The following is a 26,068-nucleotide window of genomic DNA, read 5'->3' on the forward strand; positions in this document are numbered from 1 at the left end:
CTTCTGCAGCCGTTGTTGTTCTAAACTGCCAGGGATGTTTGCTGCTACTGCTGCTGCCTATCAGTTCGTTCGTTTGTTCATGGGTCCATCGGTCCGTCCTGCTTACGTTCACTACAACTAACACCAGCTTCAACTGCTGGCAGTGGCCGCAGCGGCGTATAGGCTCTCTATTGTCGTACTAGTGCAAACTGATGACGCGATCAGGTTGTTTTCGGCGATCCTACTCTCGCGCAGAGTAATCTGAGCGCCACCCCTTTACCTTTAAACGACACACAGATCACTGCTGCTGCTGCTATTGATGTTTGGGGGGTGGCTGGTCTCCGGGGGAGCTAGCACCTTCCGTTGCCGCTACGGCTGTTCCACTAGTCGCAGTGATGACTCCGTCACACTCAGCACAGACACCATAAATGATAGATACATATGTAATAATAATTGTTGTTCTACTCGTAATAGTAGCGGTACACGCAAGTGATTGAAGCCCACAGTCGTCGTCGTCGTCAGTGTTCTTTCCAACCGCTGATGCTGCGCCTGCTCTGACTGCCGTTTCACTGCTGTCTAGCAGCTCCCTCACTCATACTCACAACAGCGCAGTCTCACAGGTCACACAGACGATCTTCCAGTCGCGTGAGTGACGACGACGACGACAATCCGACCGTCTGTTTATCTGTTCGTCTTTGTCTGTGTGTGTCTATGTTCCTGACTGGTCGCTGCCGTTGCAGCATCCAGCCTGGCTCCCTGGCTGCCTGCTTTCAGCCCGGCTAACTGGCTCTTGGCTGCCTTTCTGTCTGTTCGTCTGCCTGCCTGCCTGCTCACTTCCTTTCTCGGTGGCTTGCCTGTTCGGTGCCTAGCCTGGCTCCTGCCTGTTTTCAGCCTACCTGGATCTCTGTGGCTCTCCTATCCGCCTTGTCAGCCACCCGCTCGTTGCTCGCCGTCACTTCTCTCGGCTCAACCAAGTGCAGCGGGACCCAGCGCCGTCTGTTTGCCCGTCCATCCGCCTGTCTGTCTGTCCGACCGCCCTCCCGTCGGTCGGTCTCTTGCTTGCTTGCTTGCTTGGCTCACTGGACGCGCGGTTTCGATCTGTGTTGTGGCTATGACGGTTGTGTGTTCCCGCCGTCGCCGCCGCCGCTGTTGCTGCCACTGCAGCAGCTAAAGTCTTTGCTGCGTCTCTGTCTACTGCCGCGAAATTGTGTCTGTCTATCCGTCTGCACGCTTATTTGCCTGGCTTAGCGTGTGTTTGTGTGTGTGCGGACACTGGCATGTAGAAAGACTGTGGTGAGTTCGTGTGGTGTCACTCCCTCCGGATGTTCCTGTGTTGTGCGAGAGTCCGCTGTTTGTTGTGTATTTGAGTGTGAGCGTGTTGTATGCGTTTATCTGTTTCTCCGCGCCTCTATGATTAGCGTATGTGTGTGTGTGAGTGTGTGTATGGTATTGTTGCTGCTGGGAATATGGGTGACTATATCAGGACACTGTCTGTTGGGTCCTCGGTTGTTCCTCTATATTCATGCGTGTCCGACTATGTCTGTCTCGTAGCTCTTTCCATACGTCTTTATGCGTCCAATGCGCGTTGCCTATACTACATTAAAGAGGACCATTCCTTTCCAAGGGATCAGTCAACCTACAGCTGAGAGTTAGAGTTGACTGTGCCAATAGCCAAGCTCGCGGTGTGTCTTGTATGTTGAATGCTGGATACTTATAAAGAGTATCCGCACGGTGAAGTGTGCACGTCCTTCGAATACCAATGCCTGTGGGAAGTGTATGGCTATGTGTGTGTCTGTGTAAGTTTGCTGCGGGTTTGTAGCGAGAGGACCTGACGGACGCGGTGTGACTATCCAATGCCAGCCGTTGTCGATGGAGGAAAGGAGAAACGTGCGACGCGCCAGTACCACACGACGTACCACAGACGAACAGCGAATGAACCACAACCAACGACAACGACAGCAATAGTGCCATGTATTTTCTGACCGACGTTGCGGTGTGGTGGCGAGAATAAGGAATAGCAGCAGCCATCGGATCAGCCGAGAGCGACGACGTAATGTGTACAGTCACCACCATTGACCAAATCATTAGGGCATCACAGCTGGCGCGTATCAACATACAACGGGACATCCACGCACAAGTCCGCCGTTGCCGCCTGCATACAAAAGTCGCGCGATATGAAGTCGAAAAATATGTTCGCTACTGCCGTTATAAGTCTTTTTTAAGAACAACGATGAACGTTATTGAGTATATCACGAAACTTTGTATAACAAGACGGCCACTGTGTACCTCACATTCAAGTGACTGACCGAATGCTCCTCTACTTTGAAGGGAATGTCCACATACGACATGTGTTGGTTTCAAGTTCAAACAGATTAGAGCACTCCATAGGTGAAGAGCGCAGAAGTAAATATTTAAAGAAGAACAAGCAATTTTAAGTTGGTCACAAGCGAAAAAAAGCACACGAATAATAGAACTTGGCAGACTGCCTGTGCACACCCCTATATATATATAGTAAGCAAATATTGCAACACACGATAGTGCTTTGTTTTTAAGTGCAGAATAGACATTAAAAAATACTCCTTCTAATCAAAAGCTAAAAAATAAGTTACAGCCTTGACACAGTAGTTTCTAGACGACTGAAATGGTGACATTTCTTTCGTGGCGCCTCGAAATTTACGATGCATACACGAGAATTTTGCGTTACTACAGTAATTTTATATATTTGTTTGTTTATACCATTTGGTTGTAATGTGCTATCGTTGGTATTATTTAACGCCAATTTGGTTTCGAACGTTGTGCGTTTTATATATACATATATATAGTAATCGCTATAGATGTTGTAAAATTGGCTTTTAGTAAGTCTGGTTAGGTGTAGAACGTTTCTAGGCTTGTGTTTATTTGTAATTTTTTGGCTATTCTGGGATAGTCGTTATTTCGTAATCATTTTCGTTAATGAATTGAAAGGATAAAACTTCATTCCATTATCTAAACATGCGAATGTTATCCCTAGCTGTATTATAATGTGCTCGTCATAAGTCTGTATGAACACCTTCAGATCATAGCTATACGGTACGTGGCCGAGTTTCTAGTCTGCAATTGCCCTTGTGAGGACATTTTTGTCCAGTTTGGACCAAAGCGAGTCTCTCCATTATGCAGGTTCCTTCCAGGGTTTCATGGAATCGACTCGAACGTTAACATTTATCAACTTGTAAGTTTGTTAGTGTCAACGTTCGCGCGACTGATAGTTCGAACACGTCCGCACTACCGGTACATAACAGGATTCTTTTTGTTCCCTCCCTCTCGTCCTGTAGCAGAACGCAACAGAGCCAGCCATTTCACCCAGGGTTGGCTGGACTTCTCCTAGAAGAGAACAGCTAACCAGCGGAAGTCCAAATCGCTTCTACAGTGGTCAGAAAGGGGAAAGAAATTAGCCTATGCTTCTGTGTTGAGCATCAGCGTATAATCATCCAGCAGGGTGTCGATACTTTGTGCTCAAACGTTTGTTAGTTAGATTGTCCATTCAGACCTGCTTCCTCCCATTAGTTTTTCTCAGGTTCATGCTAATGATTCCTCGACGATTGTTCATGAGTAGACCAGCGTGTCTGCTCATCGGTTTTTTTCGCTAAATTTGAGCTATAGCAATACACCGCTGCAGGGTTCTTCCGATGCCGCTATCGTTAAATGGTAACGGCAGAAGTGCCGGAACACCTAAAGTTTCGAGGTCACTTGTATTAATCTTCTACGCAATAGACGCTTCTACAACGGAGAACCTTGTTTGTTTGTCAGCAGGGTAAATCCTGCCCATATCTCAACCCCAACAGCCGCAGCGGATTTCAACTTTCGACCTCAAAGCTCTATGGACTATCTGCTTTCCTGTTAATAGTTGCGTACCTCTTACGACTAGTAACTTCTTTCGATTACTGCAAAAGCCTCGTAATCATATCGGTGTCAACAATAACAGCGAAGGGCGCACCAAAATCAAATCCGTTTCGACGTTTTTACTCACCTTTTGGCAGCCATAATTGTACCCGCAAGCTCATACATCGTTGTTGATCAAATAAGGAGCATAGATGGCCGGTGTTTTGTCTTCTTTTTTCATTTGACAGCTTAAAGCCAATTATGTGTAACAGTTAAGCGTTACACATACTTGGCTTTTCCTTAAATTGTTTAACGTTCCCTGAATTATTTGTATTTATGCATTATATATTTAAGTTAATTCCAACATAACGTAGTTATCATTAATGAGTCAAACATACATCTTGAAAAATATCAAGCGCATTAATAAGCTAGCGAAATACTTATTGGGAATCGCAGCTAATACGTCCTTTCTGGGTTGTTCATACTGATATAGTTTGGTATACAAAGTAGTCCATGTAAGCTTGAATTTCTTAATATAAATACTTTCTACCATAAAAAAAGATAATTTTACGAATTTTGTATGATCTGAGAGTTTCATTTCTGTTGGTCGCTGTTTAGTCCATATACTCACCAGTTACAACTATTTTTCAATTCAAGGCCTAAATCACTAACTTTCAAATAGCATAATAGGCGATATTCAAAAAAATCTAACGATGTTACACTTTCGGCTAATAATAGATCAAAGGTCCTAAAAATGCAGGGGGTAAAAGCGGCGAAAAAGTCTAAACCTGTTAAAGTTAAAATTCAAAACTGTTAAAGCTTGTTTAGACATATTCTTATCTCTTAAATTGGCTGTCAGTTTCTGTAGTAAAAGCTACGTGAATCAAAAATAGCTTTTATAACCATTTTGTTAAATTTTTGAGACTTTCAAACCTAAATCTTATTGAATATCTTCCGGTTTGTCTTACGGAAATCGTACTCGAATTTTTCAGAAATCGCATAAAAACTTGCAATAAATTAGACGGTAAATTTCGGGCAAATAAAAGAAATTGTTGATCTCGTTGGAGATTCGTGACGCCTAAAAAGATTAGATAATAGCTAATTTTTGCCTAAATTGCGAAAGCAATTTACTGATTTCTGCTATAATGAGTTCATTGTTTTACTTCAGAAAGAATTGACTTTTTCCTATTAAGAATAATGAATAAACGTTTGCCTACTGTGTGTTTAGAATAGTGTAAAAATACAGTAAAGATATAATAACGTGATAAACATTCAACTTCGTTTGAACCCAGTACTTTGACCCATATTTTGGGTGTCCTCGGTGCATCTATTCATTTTTTTCTCAACCATTTTAGTGTTTTTATTATTGATATTTAAGCTGTATTTGATAAACAATATTCCCACAGTTCCCCAGATGCTACCAAACATTAGTGTGCAAATATCTAAGTGTGACCTCTAGTTACCTACTACTTACGGCTTTGGCGTAGCTCCTCTTCTGATTTAAGAATCGCAGTATTATCTATTACCACAGCGGCCATCTGGACAATATTTTACGACGGAGAACTGCACTTAGTAACCGTAATACTTAATGCCGTCAACAGCAGATCTTGCTGCGTATGAATTTTCAGGAACCCCGCCGCTTTCAGCGAACAGCTGTGTCCGCCCTGATCACGTCACAGTTAACCTAGGAGCGTTGAGAAAAGGGTTACAAAGGTACATCCCTATGCTACATACATAAATATATAAGTAAGCAATTTATTGTACTCTCGGTACAAATGCAATGCATTTCTGAGCTGTTTCATTTATATATATATAAAATACTAGTTCTGCATGCCGTAACACTCGTTCGCGTCACTTGCGCATAGGTCTCAACACACAGCTTAAGGCGTTCGCGTTTCTAGCTAGTTTATATTCAAAAGTGCGAACTCTATAAATACGCGATGCGATGATAGTTGAATAACGGTCGTTCAGGGTTTGCTATAACAGACTTGACAGATCATCAATCACCAACATTCACCCGAACGCTCCGATGCTTGTTAATTTGCTGAGAATTAACTGCTGAAGCTACATCTTTAGCGTCGTCTAAAATTACTTCGGATTTGATTGGCAATTCAACGTATTCCAACAGGAATCGTTTCTCCTGCATAACAAGGCTTTAGGTTCTCGTAGACGTGTTGCAGTACGCTGCTTCGTGCGGTCGTGCTCTCTGTAAAAGCTCCAATAAACGAGATTTCAATGCATCCCACGTCCCCACGTTTCTAACGACTGACTCGAACTCTTAGTAAGCTGCGTGCTATACGCAAGATGGGGTAGACGTTTATGAAACCAGTCGTAAAGTTCGTCAGCTTTTCCACGCTCCCAGTCCATTGCTCCGGCTTTAAGCAGTTAAAAACTGGTTACTTCGGAAACGCGATTCTTTTTACACCCTGTCAAATATTCCAGCGAAAATGTACCCTTATAGGTTGGCAACCTAGGCTTATTTCGCACATTCATAATTATTTTGACGTTCAGCGACTCAACTTCCATAATTCACCCTACTCTTATAGTGACGAGGTCCTGCTAGCGGCAAGTCAAATACTTGCACGGCATCTTATTACTGTATGATCATCACGATCGGTATGTATAAATCGTATGCGTCGTAAGAACACATATATAAAGCTTAAGATCAATTATCTTAGCAGCTGACATAGCTCTGTAATTCAAATTTCTTAATGGGACTACGAGGAACCGGTGCATCATTTTACGAATGAAAATTAAGATTTAAAAAATATCATTGCAGGTATGACTTACATCAGGTGTGCTGATGTGCTAAATGCGGTCTCGATAAAAATTCCAAAATAAGAAGTTTGTGAAAAAGGGTTTTGATATTTATTCTCAAAAATTACTAACAGTAATTAGTCACACGGAGTTCTTTTTTTATTTCATTAAGTTTGGATGGACTCTGAATAAAATTGCTAAAAAAGTTGTCGTTCTGGACAGAGATTGAGACCAAAAACTTATGACGCATGACTACTTTTCGATATAACTTCACACAAAATTCGTTAGAATTATGAAAACCAAACATAACAATATTTTCTCTTTATAATGAAACATGAACTTTGTTTATGGAACTTCCTCAACAAACAAAACACAAAGACAAAGATCACTAAGGTACGTTATTATCTGCAGATACCCGGTACCCTTAATATTGAAACTAACCGATGTCGTTTTTTTAATATAAATATTTCACTGACTCCGATGTTTGTTTATGTAGCTTAAACCATGTATCGTTTATTTGAAGCAATTTTGTTTAGCTCTGTTCGCACAAATGACGAATGATGGCTTTTTAAGGCTTATGAGGCTTTTATTATTTTTTAATTAGATATCCATAATGGGTAGCGTTTCTGCTGCACGCTACTTGGTCTACAGCGTTCGTTATTCGAAACAACAGTATGACTTTCGCTGCCTCAAAAATCCCCAAAACCTTCTTCCATGATATAACAGTGACCAATGCACTGCATTATGCAGAAAACCTAACTTTCAATAATTTACCATTTGTTTAATGTACTTCAGTGCCTTAACCTATTTTCGTCGCTGATTCCGTTCCGGTCTTGATCTGCAGGTTCCCCAAATAAAAGGTCTTAAATTTTCAAGCAGTAGTTTCGCCATTGCACATGACGTTGGTTTTCACACTCAGTTGTTTGCGCAATTAGAATGCACAATATGGCTCTTCTAAGTTCATTTACCTACAAATAATAACTTGTTATTTGCGAAACAAATTATCGAAGCAAATTATTCAGACTTGTTGTAACTCAACCTCTTCACGCCTATCACATATATTCAATATATTTAGCTATTTAACCTTTATAAACACTTAAAAGGTTAATAGAAAGAGACCAAAGCTAAAGGGCCTTAATATTGCAATGGACTGGCTTAGCTTTGCCTTCGATTTCCAGAGACGTAGTTTTTCACAGCTGATCGGTCTCCACTTATATAGCGGTCGACGTGTACTTATTTATGATTTCATATTATAATATTTGGTCCAGTATAACTCGGCTACGTTTATTCGGCGATCGCCAGGTGGCACCTAGTGGATTTAACTTTCACAGTTTGGGCCTCCTTGTAATTTGCCAAGACGCGCGTCGGCGATATTCAGTTCTTTCTGAAGTCAGCTACGGCGACACAACCATTAACCTTCGACATCGTCAGGAGTGTCTTACTTGAATCTGCATGTTTTATAGCCCAAATTCCTCTGTCCCCAAAACAACATGCTAGTAGGGAAATAAGAGTTTTCTGTGCGCTTGGATAATCCTAAAACATTTTGAAAATAATAAGGCCTCGGCTGCCTGCGGAAGCAAGGGTCATGGTCTCTTGGGTTTAAAACGGCAGAGTGTACTTTTGCTGAACGAAAAGCCATCTACTTTCGAAGTTACAGGGTACCAATCACTAGTGCCCACCAACGTCTCGCCGGTTGATACACGGCGAAGTGTGAATTGTAAGGATTCGTGGTTGTCGATTCCTGGTTCAAAACGAATTTTTGTCAGATTGTGCCTACAGAATGCGGAGCTAGCACAACTCACTCGAAGTGTAATTAGGCCGGATTCTTCCAGCATATAGTCTCGAACTAACTGAACTAACTCAGTGTAAAAGGTTATCTTGGCCGCAGTGAGAAAATCAGTGAGAGGTATAGATCTCGCCGTTTACCCAACGCAAGCCAAAGGCACATTAAACTTGAGTTCTACTCAGCTCGTTTACCAAGGACCACTTCAAACTCACGAACTCATTAAGCGTTTCGTCAGTCTCTCTGTAGCGACAGAAGAATTTTTCCCGTGAGCCGGCCTTCTTCTCAGTTCGCACAGCTGGACTTCAGAGCTTTTCTACCTCTCACATCTACCGATCCTGAAATCTGGTCAAGTCCGGGTCACTCCTTGGAAGTATCTACGTACTCGTCTGATAACTTGCTTCGGTGACCATTTTCGTTCTTTCACAAACCGCTCGTTCTCCTCAGCTTATCACTTAGGCTTCTCTGATCAAACACCACCGAGAACGACACCCAATCAGCCAGCCGTTTCGCAATTTTAATTATATCGCCAACCATTTCACCGCGGCTAGCGAACTACAGTAAATTGCTTTAGCTTTGTTGTTGGCCGCCAGTTTCGAATACCCTACAATTATTCAATCTGCGTTTAATTCAAGTTCAGTGTGTTAATTGATATTATAATATTCAGTTCGTTCCGATATATAAAGATCCCTGAAGCAGTCCGATGGTAACCTTTAGGAAGCCTAACAATTAGGCAAGGTTATATTGTTTACTCCTATGTCTAACAGACTAAGTTGTAGGTCTACAAATAGCATTGCATAATTTAACTTAATGTCAAGATTTGTTTTAATAATTACACAGCCGTTTCCATAGAATAATCGCATCTTATGTTTATCAAAATTTAATCGTTTATCTGCGAAAACCGTACCAAATAGGGTATAATCTGCCTTATTAAGCTCTTTTATATTATTTTGCTGATAATAATGAGCATTGATATCTTGCAATTATCAATGTATAAACAGCCCTTGTTGTACATAATTCTGTTTTCCAAGTGGGTGATCAGTTCTTTTGCAAAATGGTTGTTTCTCGTACGGGCGAACGCCAACATTTAAAGCTATTTATGGAAAAAAAACATTGGTTCGTTTTTTCTTTATTAGAGAGGTAACTTTGCCGTAGTCGACAGTTAGTCTTTCAGAGTAGTGTTCTACCTTTTGCATTGATACTTTTGAGTAGAATTTAGTGGTTTTCATTTTCTTACTACTTGGATTACACTCTTTTACTTTGAATCTGCTGTTTCTTAATTAAGTATTACACTTTCTTTCGTAGATATTTGAGCCGATTTGCCGATTGCCGGGTGTCATCTCTAATCGAAATTAAGACTCTGACCTCTCTTTTGCAACCGCTTCTATGCAGCCTTTCACCTTTCAGTGTACTCTTGCATCTGGCTTTCTATAGACTCGAACTTCCAGCTTGCTTTTGAAAAATTACCTAAGACGCTCGTGCTTTCTTTTTGTCGTGAAATGCTTTCAATACCTAGACACATCAGTAAATTTTCAGCTAACTTGCGACAGAATTTACAACTGTTATGCGACATTTTGAAACTTTTGGCGGAACTCGCGCTGTAATCATTGTTGGTCGAAAAGCTCTTTGACCATCGCAAACAAATTTTAGTTAATTAGGCATACACTTTAGGCTCTCTACATTTAAGTAAAGCTTATCCTATTTCTGTTGTACTTTACCAGCAGCAGGACGCCACAATTATACTACTTTTTTCCTGTATTTTTCTCAGCGTCTATTTCCTTAACAGTTCTAATATAGACCTCAAAGAGAAAACTGTTTATTTCTAACTTGATTTACATGTAGACAAATTAACCTACACTTATTTGGCAGGCAGATGGCAGACGATCGTAAGAAGAAACGATTTTCAACGTAAAGTAGTGAAGGATGGGAGGCAATTCTTGCAAATTCAAAGATTCTTTTGCCCTTTCATTTAAATGAACATTTTCTGACACCACAAAAGATTCGTCAATTTAGATATAGGATACTTTACTAATACAAGTATATGGGAACTGTTCGCTTTCTGATCCAAAAGTAAGGTAATATTGTCTTGCTGTCAGATCCTAGGAACATATCTATTTCGCTGCGATGGCACACATAACATTAGCTGGCGAGGGAAAAAATTTTCTGGGTTAACTTCTTGAAAAACTTACGATCATGAATTAACCAGCGGGACAGCTAAAAGGCTAACGCTACAGACTTGAGATCATAAAATGCTTGATTTAGATCTCCCCAGTATATATAAAAATAGATTATATTCTGTATTCGCAGATCTCTCAATTTATTATTGTTATGAATATATTGCTATTAGTGTTATTATCACAAACTGTAAAAACGGAACTGGATATTTTGGGCAGTCTCAAAAATTCTTCAACATTAGCATTTTGAGGTATTACAAATACGAGTCTGTGTTCGAAATAAACATACACAAGTCGATGTAGTAAGATCAACAGGAACGGAAGTTCTCATCCACTTGAAAGGAAGTATTCGAAACTTGACAGTCCACAGTATTTGACATTGCGCTATTTGCTATTAAATAAATAATCTTACTAATCGTCCCTAAACTGAAATAGTGTATCTCTAAGAGGTTTTTTAAGCATGTTCAAGATGAAACTGAAAAGCAGTTCTTCTAACTTGCACCTTGACTAGGTTTTCGAGAGTACGTTTATTGTCTTTTGGAAATAATGGACTAGAAAAAGTGAAGTGTTGGATGTTTCGTGTCTATTAACTAACTAAAAAAGACATTTAAACAAAACGATGCTTTGTCTTTTGCTTCAACTATATACGTGGCTGTAATTGAAATAAACTTCACTATCAATCCATAACTTCCTTATTACAATGGCAAGAAGAAATACTGTGTCTTCCTGTATACGATTAGAAACCCATTAAATATAGCACATCCTAATCTATGAAGATACATTTATGCATTAGGTCATTACAAGCGGATCCGCCGCATTTTGAAATTGATTAACTTTTGAACTATACAATGTTAGCGCACGACAGTTGGCTTGTAAAGACTCCAGCATCCTAGACAATTGAGCGAAAACCAGCTGGGTGTACTCTAGAAGAAATTAGTTTATCGACGAAAAACATGTTTTAGTCGCAAAGATCCACACTAAGTGGTCAAATTTTTATCTCTCGAAGGCTAAAGCGCTACGGAAACCCATTAAATATTGCTGAAGGTATTAGGTTAGGAAGTTTTAAGCGAAAGCACAGCACGTGAATAATGCAAACGTTTTAAGAACGTTGAGTAGAGTGTTGAATATTAGCGAGGAGGACCAGATGTCATTACTCAATGACAAGAACGCATTCCTGCAATAGAAAAAGCTTTTCACAAAAGCAGCGATTGGAGTCTTTAGGTCAAAAACGTTCGAAATTATAGTCCGTATACTAAAAACCCGGAAGCTCAACAAAAAATGCTCTCGTACATTGACGCCAAGCCGGGTGGAAATACCTACGGTGTGTTCGACATTTAGTTCACGAAACATCAACCAACAAAGAACCTATAGACGAGGCACGATTCAATCTCTATCGTCAGCCGAAAAGCAACCCGGCAAGAAAATGGCATTGCCCTGGAAAGAAACCTGGTTCGGCAACAGTGTCAAGTAGATTCGGACGTAAGGTGATGACAGTAGGCATGACAGGGGACCTCAGGGGCAGCTGCTATTATGAGATACTTGCCGAAAATGAAACACTGAAGTACAGCCCGCTATTTTAGGTTTCTCAATAGACTCATAGATCGTTCACACTGCAATCAAAAGCACGTTACTTGATGACAAGCTCAGACCTCATAGTCATGTCTTAATTCCTTCCTGGATTGATAAAAGGAGATTAGGAATATCCAACATTAGTTTTAATTTGCTTACTCGCACAACTGAAGTCCGTGTGATTATCGGAGTTCCATGGTTTAAAAAGGGCAACTGGGGGGCAAGCGTTACACCGACTATCGATAGAAAAACTACATATGGGAACGCAAGTTACAGGTATCAAGGTCTTTCAACTTCTTTTACAAAAGTTAACAAAGGCTGAATTAAAGAAGATTATTATAAATAATGGAAATCAATTAATGTGTTTGTAATATCGTAAAGTTTAGATGAATTTAACGCAACAGTAAGTAAAACATTGTCAAATCATTGTTAACACCAACCATACCGACACTTCTTGTATATCTGTTATTAAAAACGGTCAAATTTAGGTAAGTTTAGAACTTTTTTTTCATTTCACCAAGTTCAACAGCAAATACATCCTTCAGAGAACGTAGTTCAACGTTTCAAACAATTTCAATACAGGCAATGAACAGTTAAAGATTTGTCTCTAGGTAAACTTACCTTACGGGTTTGAGTGACCAGTCATTGGCGAACAACAAATAAAGATGTTCTGTTTTAATTGAGAAAATATAGATTAAGCAGAATGAAGCAACCAGCACAAAATTGGTCCGCTAATTATGGTAAACAAATACACACTACGTACTTTTTCGATTTAGAACGCACGGCTCAAGGCGAAAATAGTTTTAGCACGTAAATCTTGAGCAGGCGACATATGTGTAACTTAGTGCTACTATGAGTCAGTAAATAAACGCTTAGATATATAAGCATATAGCTATGTAATGGTTAATCTATTATTGCTAGGTGTTAAGTAAGCAGTTATCAGAAATCACGACCTACTTTAGTGGGAAAGGGATTTTGGTGCGTATATTGCAGGATTGTCATCGTTTGTGGTCAACTATGATGTGCTTGTCGACAGAAGTCACATTCACGCGTGGCAATAAGAAGTCTCTGTGTGTACTGCGCCTAATCAATTGGCCATATGCAAGACCGCGAAAGTTTTCTTGAAAACATTTCCACATACACTTTTCCTTTTATAGCCTTCCTTTCACATAGTTTACAAAATTACGAGGATTATGAACCAGTGACAAATTTTGTTTTTAATTATACCTTCGGAAAAATATTATTTTTTGACACAAATTACTCGTTCGATTCTCGTTTAGATTCACTCGCTGTAACAGTGAGTACTAAGGGTTTGCAAATCTCGGGCTGCAAAATATTATCGCTTCAAATATGTCAATATGACTTGCTACTATTATTGAACATTTATGCTATGAACAAAACATGTTTAAAATGGGAAAATCAACTCTCACTGTAGAAAAAAAAAAAGCTGTTGAAAAGAGCACGGGGATGATTATTAATTTTTATATAAACGTAAAAGTAAAATCTTAGCTGCGAGCCTTGGCTGTAACCTTATTCGATGAGTCGTAGAGATGTACGATAGAACCCCAACTCTCCCAATTAGGTTGGAAGGTCATCGAAAGGTAACTGGACGGCAGAAGTCTTTTTGGCTTAAATATAATACATTAAAAGATTAAACCAAGCGGGATAACCGAAAGCACTAAGCGACTGTCAAACGGTTTATGAGGATAATTCAAAGTTGACCCTAATCCAATGCGGGTGAGCAGCTGCCATGAACCGATGTTACTTAAAACCTATCGAAGTTAAATTCCCGAACTCTGCGTCCGGAATTCATCAGACGGCAATTTCTGGTAGGAGCATTCCATATATGCCACACATTTATGTCCAGCTTAAGCTCAGCAACCATCCATGTTGAAATTGAACAGTCGCAAACATTTATGGTGTGATGTGTAACACTACAAACATTCTGTATCTTTTTTTTTACTGAGAAGAATAGCAGACTACCTAAAAGGCCATCGACGTAGCGGGTAGTGTGACGTGCATAAAATAAATGCAAGACTATAATAATTACAATACACTGTCATTGATCAAAGTACAGGTTCTACTGTGGTATTGGGAACAGGAAGTACTGATCGGAATCTAGTCGTTTCGTATTGAAACCATGTACTAAAATTATATTGACTTGTAGAAATTACTTAATATTGCACCATGTTCATTATTTTCACTTTACAGTCTGTCAAATAATGCCATCATAACATATTGTTGAGTTTTATCGAAAGTGTCTCCATTTGCCTTCTTTGATTTCTAATAATAATACACGTGACTACACTGTTATTGGAGAAGCATTTGCAAATTTCTGTGAAAAGAGAATCGTTCATTGGGACGCGTGGTGCAAAGGCTGTTCACTACAAAATGTATGAACATCTGAACCATTCGCAGGTCCAATTTAATTTTCTTCTGTTCACGGAAAGACAAAGGTGACGTGAGCCATTTTTCGTTACTCTCGTTTATTATCGGATGTTGTATTAAAGCAGATTTCAATGCTTTTATGACCTTATATGAGCTCTTAATAACCTGATAATGAAGAGACCTCAAGGAAAAGAACTGAACCGTAGTAGCCACACACATATAAGCAGAACGATCGTGAAACGAAATTGCTGAGTGGGTTGCAAAGGGCAAGGTACTTTTGTCATTCACAGATATAGAAAATAAAATTCTAAAACGGCGCATAATGCAGCTAGGGAACCATATCATTCTAGTCGCATTGTAGAAAAGCTAATTCGTTAAGGCTTCTCAACTGCGTCAGAGCGTGGCAAAGCGCGGAGTCACTACACCCATGAGGTCCTTCGGACTTCCTGTCGAAGTTCGAGTGAGCTGTTAGTTTAAACCTTCCAAAGAGCGTCGACTAAACTGTGCACACAAGTATGCCTGTTTCAAGCACAATGTCATAGTTCGACAGTTAAGCAGCGGTCTGTTTTTTAGATATTGCATTTTGAGATTTTAGGCGATAACTCTACAGACGGTCCGGCGAAACATCCTGCAAGTCTTTTGTAATCCAGTAGGTCAAACATCTGACAAAAACAATCACATAGGTCATGATTACTATCAACGATGCAAGCGCCCTACGTTTCGTCAATGGGACTGTGAAGAAGTAACAATACAGAAAAGTAATTGAGACGAAAATATTGGCTTAGGTACAAGAATAGTTCCCTGTAGAACTATATTCATCTATGACAGGTGTTTACCGCTTATTGCGCGAAGGTCCTGCTTTGGCCTGAAAAGTCACCCGATCTGAATCTGACCAAAAACTTGTGCCTTTATATCAAAGAGCGCGTCAGGGCTGGTCAGGAAATGACGAACATTTTAGAACTCAAGAATACAGTGCTGCAAGTAGACAGCCGGAATTCTAACCTAACGGAAAGGGTGTGTAAGTACGTCTGGAGCATATTAGATTAAATTGCAGCAGTAATCGTAGACAGGGATGGAAGAGCAAATATCATTAGCCATTCCATTGACCACCAGTTTGGTCACATGTGTTATCACCAGAAAGTAACCTTTTTATGGGAGAAAAAAACAAACATAGATAGACCCTTAAAATTAAAACGCCTTTTGATGTCCCCGTCGAACGACGATTTGACACAAATCCGGCTCGAAATGTAGTATTTCATGAATTCATGCAGTGGACATACCGTGACAGAATCCGTGCTGTTGCTGAGAAACCAGTAGAGATTTCGGGAATTTGTCTTGTATCACTTCTTAACTACCGATCTCTTTGATGTAGCACTATATGATATCAGTACACATATTGTTCTATGAGTTTTTGGGGTCTACCTTAAAATAATCGCAAACGAATAGCTGAATCTTAAGCAAAATAATTTTACATACAAACCCTAAAAGAGTGTTTGAAGTGATGCATCTTAAGTAGACTCTCTCTGGAATAGCATAAAGGAACGGCACTAACAATTTAACTTTGTAAAACACCTTCACCTATAAAAGATAAAGAATATATATGTCAATTGTCTTGGAGACTGTTCCAACGATTATAATTTTTGTGGCAGACGTCCTTGGCCGAGTGAAGCAGGCCTAAAAACTGGTGTTTGGGAAAACCTGTCTTCATTTCTAAAACTTGCTTGTTTTGAAGAGGTACTCATAGCATTCGTTTTAAAAAAAATAGACAATTATAATATCTATAATAATTTAATCATATGTTTTATAAAACCCTTTTCTCTCACAAAAAACTAAGTAGGGCACTTGTTTGTCATAATATATGTAACATTAATAAATATATGTGACTGTTCTATTTTCGTTTTCGTATCGTCACCCTTGATCGTTAATCAATCGTGTCGTCTTCTCCATGCTCTTTTGAAAATTAAAGTAATCTTTTCAAACCCCACTTTCCCGCTTTTTACTTTCCTCTGTTAAATACTGAAAGCGATCATCTTTTATTGTAGATCATTCGAGGTCCCAGGATCCGATACTTCTGTCTGAAGCGACGCTTAGCTTCTCGCGTTCGTTTCCGAAATTTGGTTACCACTGTCTAAAGATGCTCAAGAGGCCCCTTTCCACCGTGGTCTTTAAGGGTAGACAGTTTTGCAAATTTTGAATTCTGAAAATTCTTGCAAATCGCTAAGTTAACTTTGTTCAGGAGCGGTTCCCGGTCTTCTTTTTTACGGCTCCAGCCAGAATCATCATCAGTCTGTTGGGGAATTATGGAAATCATCCTTAGGGTTAGCTAATTGCGGGCTTCCAAAAAAATATTATAATCGTATGTCACTATTAAATTGATACGATTCAAACCATAAATAATTGTCTTCTTTCTATTTTGTGTATGTCTGAGAGATCGAATTCTGGTACTATTTGTAACCCACTATTTAAACGTATACATACTTCAAATCAATGACGGTATACTATACTATTAGTAAAAGAAGACGTGCCCCATCTGAGTAAAATCTGAAGTTTCAAATACTTCGTGTTATTGATTTTCCTTCTTTTTACGGTCAACCAAGGCCCTCTTAAAAATGTCTTTGGCATATAATAACATATATTAACACCATTAGTTTGACTGGCGCATCAGTAATAGCAAGTATTTCTAACATTCAATAGTTCTCACTGAAAGATTTCCTTACACAACGTAATTCATAATAAAACGCTTCAAATTCATAGCATTTTTTGCGTAAAAGTTTAAACCACAGTAACGAAAAAATATAATAAAATGATAAACCAGTTTACCGTGCTAGATTGCTAAGAGTTCCGCTACTGAGACCCGTTATTACTAAAGTACTATATTTTACAGTATACATTTCAGTTCGACATACTCCTTTTTGAAGCCAGAAGCCAAGAAGCCGAACTGGATCTGGCAAAAAAAAAAGCAATCACAAAGAAACACGGAGAAGAAGGTTTCTAAAGGCTATAACACTTGACCATCAACAAATAAGAGAAATTATAAAAAAAGAACAGGAGCAGCTATTGCATGTACATCAATATTGATATTACGAAAAATAGCAACATATAAAAGCTTGTTACTAAAAAATGCTGTCATTAACCCCATTAACCAACCTGTACAAATAATAATTCAAATGAAAACTAAAATTAAAATGCCCTGTCTTCTGCGAACTTTTACCGGGGCGCCCTGGGTCTCTAAAATGATATTAGGCGCCATGAAGTTTGGATGTGTTAATAGTAATGAATGTACCCCTCACTGACCACCGGTAGTATATTTTGTGTAATCAGATCGTTATTTGAATGATTGATTTTATCGCCGTATGTGTTAATTGAAAAAACGCGTCTCGACGTACTTGGTGGCGCGGAGAGTTTCCTATCAAGAGAAATTATTACGTCGTCCTTAAGAAGCTTCTAAGGAGGAGCTAAGTCGGCGTCCAAAAACGGGCCTATATTTTCTTATTTGACCGACCTCATGGTAACACTGAGCAGGTTGGCCTGCTGCAGCAGCAGGCGGTTCACAAGTACAACGAAGAAAAGTGATTATACGGTCGGTAGTGGCGTGCAATGATCGAGTTGACCTGGGAAGAATTAAACGGTAAATCATTCAGGTGTCTTCAATAACAATGCTATCTTCATATTCGGAGTACACATCCGTACAGGGAGCACTTTATTTTGGCGATTAGCAAAAATTGTTTCGAACGCCGACATAGCCGATATAGACTAGAACACTTTCCCTCAACACACAGACTTTAAATGTTTGTTGCGGCCGCTTTGAATGTATCTTCTCGGCCGCAGAGCCTTATAAGAAAACGGTTGTGTATAGCTACATGCGACTGTACGCTAGAAATGATCGAAGTTTCACGGAACTAATTAACAAAAACAACAAGCATACACACAGCACATATACTGCAATAAGTTGTGTAGGAAGATACACTAGGTAGACGTGTGGGGCAACTAAAATTACCTTTATTAATTAGAATTTTGATTTTAGAAACTATATCGATGATGAAGAACGTTTTGTTTCTTTTAACAAACCTACCTGCCGCCGATCACACATGTTGTGAAGGGTATTTTTTTTTAGCATTTAGTGTGTTTACATGTTTATATAGGTATTATATGTAATGCAATCCGATTATCTTTGAGCGAGTCGGGACTACTTTAATACAGGAAGCTGAGTCTGCGCACTTCGTATGATATGTAGACATAAGAGGTTTGCCCCCCAATGATGTTCAGTTGCGGTTTCGAAAAGAATCAGGAGGAGATTGAACGAGGTGTTTTAGGATGTCTGTACTGTACGTGTATATGCACGACACCCGGTTCTTGCTCTATATAGTTTAAACTACAAGAATTTTCAATAGGCTACAATGAAGGTTCGATTTGCACATTTTCGGCACAAAACGCAAATTGTGACGGAAGTGGTAATTGTGGTAGTCTTCATACTGCATATTAGTACATTTTTAACACTGGCCATTTCGTCGCCCGCCATCCGGGACTCTAAATGAATAAAAGCAGAAGGCAGCGAGTAAACAAAAACAAATTTGAGCGTTGACATCCATAATTCTGTTACAATACTGCCATAAATTTACGATTTTGCGACAAAATAATGAAAGGATCCATTGATACCACTAGACATTTGCTCAAACTTGAGCAGTTTTTACTGTAATGCACAGGAAGTATTGCAGATAATTAGGATATAAACTGAAACATATGAAAGGGATGTGTGCATTTTATAAACCGCATGCACTAGAGACTATTTTCCTTTACAAGAAGATGTCTTGAGATTATTTTAAGCAACAATGTTGTTTTGAAAAGTCAGACCTGCTCTAAAACATTCGTCCACTTGCTTAATATTCCAACGTCAAAGTCAACAGTGGTCACTACTCGCCTTTTAGTTCCGATAAATGTTAAGAACCCCAACTTGCATCTCGGACTTCATAGTACAAACTCTGTGAATAATATTATTAAAGATAGTAGGTGGGAGTGTGGATGGGTCTGGGTAGACAAAACGTTACTGGAAAGAAATCAGTTTTATTTTTGCGACCCACTTGCTGGAACAAGTTGCCTCGATATATGTGGGCGAAAGAACATCTGCTAAACGTAAAACATTCGAGTGTCTTGCGGTTTGGTAATGGTTACATGCTTGCTTATAACATTACAGACCCACGATCGGCGCTGTTGTAGAGACAGAATAGATCGCGTCCCAATGGACAGTGTAAATATGCTTGAACCCGCAATGGCATTTGCTGCGGGGTTCTTACCCGTTACTGGTAAACCCTGGCTGCTAAGAAAATTTGACGCGTCGCTTATAAATTGCGTCACGTTGATAAAACCAGGAGAAATGCTTTCTAGAAACTATTTTGTTTCGTAATACGAGCAGGCTTGGATACATTTAACTAAGATGAAAACAGTTACCCTTCAACATTGTTGTTCATTCTTCCTGTTATTCCCACGAATGCAATTTCAAGCTAATAGTAGGCCAAGGGAAATTAGAGGACGTCATTAAGTATGCACGGCCTTTCAAGGTAAAGATTTTTTCCTCCGTGTAGTCTACACATGTTATACGCCACCTATTTTGAAATAGTTACTACGATAGAAGCTTAGATTGAATAGAATAGAAGATTAAAGTAAGCTAAACTGAAATTCATCGTTGAGTTTCTGTTTCATGTTGTAGGCGCTGCCGATGCCGTATGTTGCCGTCTTGAAAGCTACGGTACAAGATGCCAGAGAAGGTCATATCTACAAATGAGAAGTTAACCTAGGTACTTGTTTCATGCGCGGCTACAATTTCAGAAAGGTGTAACACATTTTTTGTTAACACCGGCGATTGAAATAAGTTCGTGATATAACGACCTATTCATAGAAGTTTCACTGTTGCCCAGTTTTTCATTCCCGAATTCCCACGGTTTATGTGAATGCAAGAACAACACCCACATATATCATGATGCCACGGATTACTCTCACGGAGAGTTAACTTTGCTAAGTGGCAAGAAAACCGTAGCTGGATGATCAGCATACTAAACAAGTGGCACTAAACAAGTGGTACTCTTTTACCAATAGAAATACAAACCTCTTTGAAATTAACCCTTTAACTGAATGTTTTTCATTTAGAGGTACGTTTGACTCGAGAGTTATATGTATTAAAGGCGCTGGGGGACGTTTTACATAAACAGTGGTAAAACACACACATGTACAAGTCACAACACGAGATTAAGAGCATACGTCTAAGTATTGCCTTTTTACTACAGGATCAAGTGCGCTTTACATGAAGCTCCACCAATGGAGTGTCTTCAATACTCCGCTGAAGACTCCGGTCTAGTTTGTTTATTCACCTAGCAGCAGGATTCAACTACACGATTTTTGTTCGTCGTGACAGCAACAAGTGCTACAAATTTCTTTTCAATGTCTTCGATAAACAACAATGCGGTCGCTTCAATGCGAGATTACGGACGGTATAAACAGCAAGATCATCGTTCTGAAGATAACTTTGATGTCTTTCCATTTTCATTTGCTTAAGACCATAAAGCATAATGTTAAGTTTGATTCTGACACGAAGTATTTGCAAAGCGTGAGATTGTTTGTGAGGGAAAAATAAAGGAAATTTTTTTAGATTATTGAAAATACACATGCAACTATGTATGTAGACCCATGCGCGAACTAAAATTGTGAGCGACCAAAGCAGTCTTATGTTACTAAAACTCTACATGCATACTAAACGTTTTTTTTTATTTAATCATGTGTGCATTCATATGTATTGAATTATGTACGCTACATATAACGTGTATGAAAGTAGAGAAGCTCTTTGTTATAGTTAAGTGGACTAGCTGCATCGCGTGGTTATCGTGTAGAGGTCAACTTCGGCAAGTTGTAGGGCTTCAAGGTCCATGTCAATAGCGTACCTCTAACGAAATCTAAATTTTCCAATGGTCCTTCCGTTACTTCCAAAAAAAATGTTTGATGATAAGATAAGACTCGGCTATTTTTAATTAGGCAAAGGTTAAAAAAGTACATTGTGGTACATTTCTCGAAAAACGAATAAAAACCCAAATTTGCGTAATAAAGAAAGGATTTTGTGACACAACGTTTATATAGTAATTTACTACATGTGAAGCCGACCGAAGACAGGGCTTTAGTGTGTTCTACCTTTGCTCTTATACGTTTAAATTTCGACATTGTTTTGGCTTCGTTTTGATTGCATCTATTTTAACGTCTTGCATATCCGTGATTCATCATTTTTTCCATTACCTTTTTTGCAAATGTTAACTTTTTCTTGGAAGCTTACAGATCATATTCCACTTTTTGAATGAGTGAATTTAAGCCACACAGACTGATTAAGATACACTTCTTTAGAACTGGCTTTAAAACATTGGATTTTGTGGATATCTTCTCTAGCGAATACGATAGATATTTACTTGCGGACTTTACTGCTCGATAGAGCTACGACATTTCGACACGGCATATTGACTGATTTTGCGAAGGTATTTTAAGCGTTCGACCGGGTTCAAGAAATTCATCTAATATCTATATGGTATCAACACCCTTCCAAGCTCGTAGAGGCCTACCACAGACGTTAGGCTCAGGCTTGATGCTGATCTTCCAGCAGTTGCATGACTCGTTGTCTAGTTTTTTGACGAGAACTAGTTTTTTGACGAGAACTAGTTTTATTCGAGTTTCTAACCACTTATTCTCTATTCACTAAAAATAATGAACAGAATTGGTCACGGCAAACTAATTAGTAATTAGTGGCTACTTTTAGTGATTCCAAATGTCCTCGTTGCGTCTAGAGAAAGTTACAGCTGCTTCTCTCTTGTTTTTCAAGAAAAAGGAAGTAGACAAAGGTATACGTTAACGGATCAGACTGGACAGATGTGTTTCAATTATTACAAAATAACTTTCTAGCCAAAAAAATGAAATGCCTCTCTCCTTGTACTGAGGGTTCAGTTCAAACTCGTGTCGGTCTCCTCGTTAGTCGTCTCTACCGACACTCTTCGGACTTCTCCAATAACACACATTGTAGATACGTGTGTGCCGGCGATCGCCCAAGCTACCACTGAACGAAAACATCTACAGATACGCTTTTGGAAATTAGAAGAGACTGAAATCATCTGGCCATATCCTGTACACTGGTGATAGCCTAATAAAGCGGTATCTATTGCAAGAGCCGGACAAAGTACATTTTGACGGATTAGACATGCTGGGTGGCGCCAGAACCACCTAGTCGAATTGGCAAAGGCCTCTTAAGTTTAGGAGCTAATGTGTTTGCACTCAATCTTCGGATTTGTCGGTTCGTTCACCTCTGTATTTTCAGTAAGAGAAAAATCATCTAGTCTGCTCCGTGTAGAATCGCGTTAACGAGGTTACGGTTGGGAGCCCGCAAAGCCGGATTGGGACGCAAGGGGAAAACGGCCCCAGGAGTCGCACGTTTGCGAGCCCATTGTTTCATTCCAGTAGGAGCCGACTTACGTCTTTGCAGCCGCCTTCAGTATTATGAGAGCTGTGAAAAAATGCTCCTCTAAATTACGAACAGGGCTAATCTCAGATGCAACCTTTTTGGGCCGAGTCAAATATGCGTATGGTTGCCCATCTGTGAGATTTTGGTACACCACATGCTGGGTCGAGATACATAGCCGACAAAAAGACGAAAAAGAAAGCGAGGCTGGAGCATATATGCACATGTAAGCTACTATAAGTCTTTCTGGTACGCGACCCGCGTTTAACGTGCAACATTGACGGATCAAAGGAATTCAGCAGTACTTAACTAATGAACTCTCTATCGCTACTTGATGCCTCCTCAAAGATTTTGTTTACCGAATTGCGCATAAAGCATATGTCGGCACACCGAAATCCATTTGCCAGATGGCAAGATAACTTCTTTTAATAAGCTTAATTAGATATAGCACTACGTATGAGTGGCTTAAAAAGTAGTTACATGTATGATACGCGTTCAAGATGATGTACCCAAGTAACAGCTAATCACGTACAACGTTTCCTAGTAAAGTCGCGAAGGCAGGGGGGCGCCGATGGGAGCACAGAGCGAATTTCGCACAAGCGTCCATCCACTATTAGTACTAGCAGTCTCGTAGTTGCTATCTGCTTATCTGAGATAGAGCTATATTGGTAACATGCCCGAAATGTGCCGCGATGGGAACAAGCAACTAAGCATTTCAATAAGATCAGTCTAAAAATACTCGCCAGCCGAAGGCAATAAATAAGCATGTCTGATCCGTAAAGTTATCAAGATAGATATGCGTACAGTCTTCGTGAAATCGAGCATTACATACAATTATATTTCTTGATTTCCTTTGTCCTAGAAGAAAAAATAAATTACACGCAACATTTTTCCTGGCTTGTGCCTCATACTTTAAACAAAAAAAATGTTTGTAATAGTCAAGATTCATTCTAAGGACCCACTAAGGCCTTACTCGCCTAACTGCTTAGATTTTTACACTGAACTTTTCCTGAGCTGAGCTGCGCAAGCGCAAATCGACAGCGTGAATCCGACAAAAAATCACCTTTTTGTTCAACCGCTGCGTTACAACGACTAGCTTTCCAATAACGGAAACGACCACTGGAGTACTTGAAGCATCTATTCAGCTACAGTCAAGAACACACAATACGGAGTTGCTAGTTCAGACGCAATTGAGGCATAAGAGCCTTATTTACGACTTAACCCTTCCCATTTTAAGCCCACACCCATTCAGCTCTTGTCGAAGCAATAGAATAAAAGCACATGGGAATCAACTAGCTGGCCGACATTGAGGCCGGAAACGCGGCAGCGACTGGTCAGATCATCTTAAGAAAAAGATCGTTTGAAAATTAGATTGCCGCAGAAAGCAGGCACCTTCGGGGCAATGATTAGTACTGGTAGCAGCGTAGGGTCGTGGTTCTCCTTTGTCACCGGCGTCGAAGCAAAGGATGGAAAGAGAGTTCGCTCTTGCTGGTAGCCATGCTGTGTCACGGAGCATCCGCGTGTGGCCCGTACGGCTACGGTCTTCAGAGTTTACTGTACTAGTGGCCTTGTGTCCCTATTGAAACATCTACTCAGCGGCTGTACGTTGTCGTGATAGATCTTCGGGTCCTTCAGGTCGTCAGGAAGTTCTCACGCCTATGTACTTCAGCCCATCGTCATAGTATGTCCCTGACTCCTTCCCGTTGTAGAGTACCTGCGTGCGTAGCAGGCAATACGAGGAGGGTACTTGTAAGGATCAACTGAGCAACCCAAGAAGTTGCAGTCGCTCTTTGCCGTTGTAAGCCGAGTCATCCCGCACCGCTGTCAAGTTGCCACACCCCGCGGTCGATAACTGACTATAATTAGAAATTAAATACGGCCATATCTAAAAACATATCCCAACAGCGCGTTCAAACGTAACGATGCGTTTTGCAAACGTTAAGTACTTCATGCTTTAAAGGTAAATGCGGTTGAGGTATCTGTAGAACAGGCTATATGGAGTCCAGGGTTCGCAATTAGGAGCTATATTATTTATGGCAATATATATATATATACATAGTGTAAAATCAAAAGCGACTGTCTTATATTTTTGTTTCCTAGTTTTGTCATGAACTTGGTGACATTTCTAATCCGTAAAAAAGGTAGCTACAGGTAACACTGGTATTACCATCATTTAGCAAATAGCTCCATATGGCTGCATTTTATGTTAGCGGTATGAATTTGAGCGGAGAACTATATATTATGTGGGTCAGACACACTCGTTCCCTCAAAGGGGCCACAAAAATAATTTAAACCTTTACTTATCTTGAGATTGAAATAGTTTTAGCCTATATTATAACTTCTCTATAAATGCCAAAACGTCAAGCTGAATTCTGGAGTCGGTTAAATTGTATAATCATAAAAAGGTTCAATATAACTTTGCAAGATAATACTTACGCAGGATATTCATTTGCCCAGTATACATAATAGCCTTCATCAAACAGGATTGTCCATGCATTGTGTTATTGCTAAAATATTTTTAGCCCTTGTTGTTTATGTAATATCCAACGTCTTTTGTATAAGTTACGATTTTGTTTTCTCCATTATTTTAAACGCAAAGTTTTCAATACTTTAGGGCATAAGCGTTAACTTGATTAATTTCTTAATTATAGGTTACCGTCTTTAAGACATATGTAAAACTATTTTTGGAAGCTCCTTGCCTTTGGTTAGGCCCAGGCCGTATAATGGTGCTGCATAAATCATAATTGATTCAACATATATAGAACACAGCTTAGCTTACGAATCGAAGAGTTCACTTAAAAGGTTGTGTCGCGAGGAGCACTACGTCCGTTGGATGTTTTAAATGTTTTCTTTATTTAAAAAAAAATATAAATCTTTAATTGTATTTCAGGTATGAAGATTTGCGTAACGTAACCTTGTTCCATATTCCCATGCCCAAAATAAAAAACGGCACGTATATCAGGAGATGATTTTAGGTCTAGTCCTTCAATCCATTTATATAAATCTATCAAAGCTTGTTGCATAACAAATTATTTTTGTAAACTAGTTACACTCTTCAATCGTCTGCATGCATTTTTACCG

The 26,068-nt window shown here is 39.5% G+C and overlaps 1 protein-coding gene and 1 long non-coding RNA gene across 3 annotated transcripts in view; one reads left to right on the top strand and one right to left on the bottom strand.

Moving 5' to 3' along the window:
- LOC111266886 (serine/threonine-protein phosphatase 2B catalytic subunit 2) overlaps positions 1-13,057 on the bottom strand; it is a 74,230-nt gene extending 61,173 nt beyond the window's left edge. Inside the window, exons 1-2 of one of the 2 annotated variants that reach the window (XM_022844738.2) lie at positions 12,884-13,057; positions 5,312-5,521 (exon numbers count right to left, since the gene is read on the bottom strand). In XM_022844738.2, the coding sequence (XP_022700473.1) occupies positions 5,312-5,375 (64 nt within the window). In that variant the 5' untranslated portion in view covers positions 5,376-5,521; positions 12,884-13,057. Of the gene's footprint in view, positions 1-5,311; positions 5,522-12,741 lie in introns of both variants that reach the window. The other variant, XM_022844737.2, reaches the window with a different exon arrangement.
- On the top strand, positions 1,208-21,599 carry LOC111266889 (uncharacterized). The gene is made up of 3 exons (XR_015313580.1): positions 1,208-2,382; positions 5,466-5,550; positions 20,787-21,599. It is a non-coding gene; the product is annotated as an uncharacterized LOC111266889 (long non-coding RNA).
- Positions 21,600-26,068: the final 4,469 nt, after the last annotated feature.

The sequence above is a fragment of the Varroa jacobsoni genome, unplaced genomic scaffold, assembly GCF_002532875.2.
Source record: "Varroa jacobsoni isolate VJ856 unplaced genomic scaffold, vjacob_1.0 scaffold_1124, whole genome shotgun sequence".
NCBI classification, from domain to species: domain Eukaryota; kingdom Metazoa; phylum Arthropoda; class Arachnida; order Mesostigmata; family Varroidae; genus Varroa; species Varroa jacobsoni.